Source organism: Thrips palmi, unplaced genomic scaffold, assembly GCF_012932325.1.
Source record: "Thrips palmi isolate BJ-2018 unplaced genomic scaffold, TpBJ-2018v1 HiC_scaffold_5, whole genome shotgun sequence".
Taxonomy (NCBI): Eukaryota; Metazoa; Arthropoda; class Insecta; order Thysanoptera; family Thripidae; genus Thrips; species Thrips palmi.
Window position 1 is genome coordinate 3,192,773 of NW_023144632.1, and position 2,698 is coordinate 3,195,470.

Here is a 2,698-nt window from a genome sequence, read left to right on the forward strand (position 1 = left end):
CACTGAGAAGCTGATCCTAGTGCAGGGAGTGAAATTGCAGATTTGCGCGATGGAGAGTCAAAGCTAGCTGATTTAATACTGCTAAGAACGTGAAAAGTGTCCCAAGTTATCCCCGTTGACGGTACGACATGCCACGGTCTGGCGTACACCTACCTTGTAGTGTGACAGATTGTAGGTGGTATTGTGACGGTAGAATAAAGAGACCAATTTGGTTCATGATGAAAGTGACTCAGAATATGTAATTCAGATCAGATCAGAAGGAGTACAGCGTGAATGGTGTCCAAGTGAACGGCCGCATAGGTGTGACCGCCGTTCAATCTGCGTGAGAGGCGAAAGGGAGAGGTTGATCAACCAGATGTATGTATAGATGCCGGCTGGCGCCGCGGACTCGCGTCTTCGCGGATCGCGGTCCAGTAGGGGAGAAAAGAGATAAAACTTAAAACTGACAAGGGTTCCGGCAGACTGACAGGTCTTCGGGATTGGATTGCCGCAACAAGGGCAATTGAAGTCAGCGGTGAGAAAAGTGACGCAAAGGTTGAAACGTTATGGCCTCCCCAGACAGGCGGCCAATCCGAGTAAGCCGACATTGACACAGAGTTGCCGACCACTGCAGCAAACATTGCCGCAGATCCTCTGGCCAGGAGCGCAGTTCGGGGCTGTAGACACAAAAGAGAAATGCGATTCACCCTTCAGCTTTGGTCTTGAAATTTTGATTTACCGTTGTCTGCGTATATTCGTTCAATGATAAAGTGAGCCTCGGGGAAGATTGTGAAACTTTTCCGTGGGGCACCTAGTGACAACGTGGTTGATCAGCGTTTTGTTGCCATCCACGCCTGTTCCAATGTTTATATTTACAAACATGTTATGCAACGTTATTGATCGATTTCCAAATTTCGGTGTCCCGTGCCTGATGTATCGGTTTGAAGCTAAACAGTGTTACGCCAGGACGTGGCGCAGGCATATTTTGGCTTCACCGAAATTTGGTGAAATTTTTGGTAGTTTGGCATATTTTTAATCAATGTTTTAGCTGTTAACGATTAAAATGTTCCCTATCGACAGCAGACCCACAATATTTAACGGAAGATTAGCTAGCTTAATTATGCGCTGTAATCAAGTGCCCCGCCATGAGCACGAAATGAAAGAACAGGTTTATTAGAGAAAAGCAGGACCTTACAATGACCTCGTTGGATTTCGCTGATTTTTTGGTGGTTTGTAGTCCTCCATAGTGGGAGTTAAATGAACAAAATTTCAGAGCTGATTTCATCTTAGATCTTTTATGTGTGAATTAAATTACGAATTATTTTGATTTGTAGCCGTCTTAAATGTTCAATCTCAGCGAAATTTGCTTGCGTTGCAGATAAGAATGTTTATACGGAAACGACCAGATAAGGTCTTTTGAATAAGACCTCTCGAATTGAGGGGACTCTGGCGGGCAGCTTGGTCTCAAGCCCAGCTAACTATCCAAAGGAAGATTCCGATTGCCTGAGTCGGCCTCGGCCACTGCCAATCCTGCAGGATTCGACCGCCAGAATGAGCTCTAAATTAAGTTTTAACGTACTAGGAGCATACAAAATGATCAGTTTATTGAGGTTATCCTACTCCCTTATCGCTGGAGACTTCCAGTTGTTCCCTTAGTCTCTTCAGTGCGTTGAGCTCGAAATGTTGGTAAAGTCGGTGACAAGATGCAAGCAAGTTCTGCTGGTTTCCAACAGCCACCGTAGCAGTGGATAGACGCTATAGGTTTCACAGTGGAGAGACACTCAGAGCTTACGTGGTCCGTCTGGTCCGGGCGCAGCCGCTGCGAAGGCTTGCCCATCGGGGAGGGCCGCGACGGCGTGGCCAGCCACGCAGAGAGCGAGCAGCAGTGCCACGGACGCGGAGGGCCCCATCTCGCGCTTGCCGGAGAATGCCTGTCGTGTACCGTACACTCTTAATGTTTTTGCAAAAATGTGTCGTCAGAGACTTTAAGGGGGGACATCACTCCAAAAACAGTGCTTTTGTAAAAACGTCATAATAACCAAACGGAAAGAGAAAAATTGTTCATATTTTAACAGATAAAGTATAAAACAACACAAAGTCAATCCGCCAGGGCAGTACAGCGCTTTCGTTGAAAACACATTTTTGAGTGTTAGGTTAGACCATTTCGCACTGTTGCAGCGCTGGACGCCAAACGGTTTGACCTAGAACATTGAAATTTGGTGACAGCCTTCCAGAGATGTCTGGCTATGGTGGGTACCTCAATCACATTTCAAAAATAATTTTAAGTTGTGTTTGTTACATACCAAAAAATATTGTTCAATTTTTTTGGTCAAAATTGTTTAATTTTAAACGTTAAAAAAATAATAAAAATTGACCAATCCAAATTATTTTGCTACCCACCATAGCGGCATGTCGTAGGAGCTTCCATGCTAAATCTCCCCGCTGTAGCTCAAAAACTGCGCCCTAGAGGCCTGCAACCGTTTGCAATTTCATGTTCCGAGAAAAACGCGATCAAAGTTGGGGAAACTGGGCTTTTCCCCTATGCATGTTTGCGGCGCACAACGTACTAAAACTGCAATTTTTTGAATTCCGGAATGCGGTTTTCACCATTCGACGCAGAAAGGAATGGTCTATAATATAAACTAATAAAAAAAAGTTGCAATTTTTGATCATTTTGGAGTGATGTCCCCCCTTAAACCAAGTAGGGAGCAATTCGGAT

The 2,698-nt window shown here is 45.0% G+C and overlaps 1 protein-coding gene across 1 annotated transcript; it reads right to left on the reverse strand.

Moving 5' to 3' along the window:
- Positions 1–212: 212 nt before the first annotated feature.
- Positions 213–1,923, reverse strand: LOC117650540. Its single transcript, XM_034394043.1, has 3 exons — positions 1,772–1,923; positions 448–656; positions 213–318 (listed from the first exon to the last, which is right to left on the reverse strand). The coding sequence occupies exons 1-3, from the start codon at positions 1,814–1,816 to the stop codon at positions 249–251; spliced, it is 324 nt and encodes a 107-aa protein (XP_034249934.1). The 5' UTR covers positions 1,817–1,923; the 3' UTR covers positions 213–248.
- Between the last annotated feature and the right edge of the window lie 775 nt (positions 1,924–2,698).

Excerpts from the sequence above, each read along its gene's own strand:
- LOC117650540 (XM_034394043.1), bottom strand. The coding sequence starts at position 1,816 with ATGGGCAAGCCTTCGCAGCGGCTGCGCCCGGACCAGACGGACCAC. Across the intron at positions 657-1,771 it reads GCCCGGACCAGACGGACCAC|CCCCGAACTGCGCTCCTGGC; the intron begins GTAAGCTCTGAG and ends TTGTGTCTACAG. Across the intron at positions 319-447 it reads GTCAGTCTGCCGGAACCCTT|ATTGAACGGCGGTCACACCT; the intron begins GTCAGTTTTAAG and ends CCTCTCACGCAG.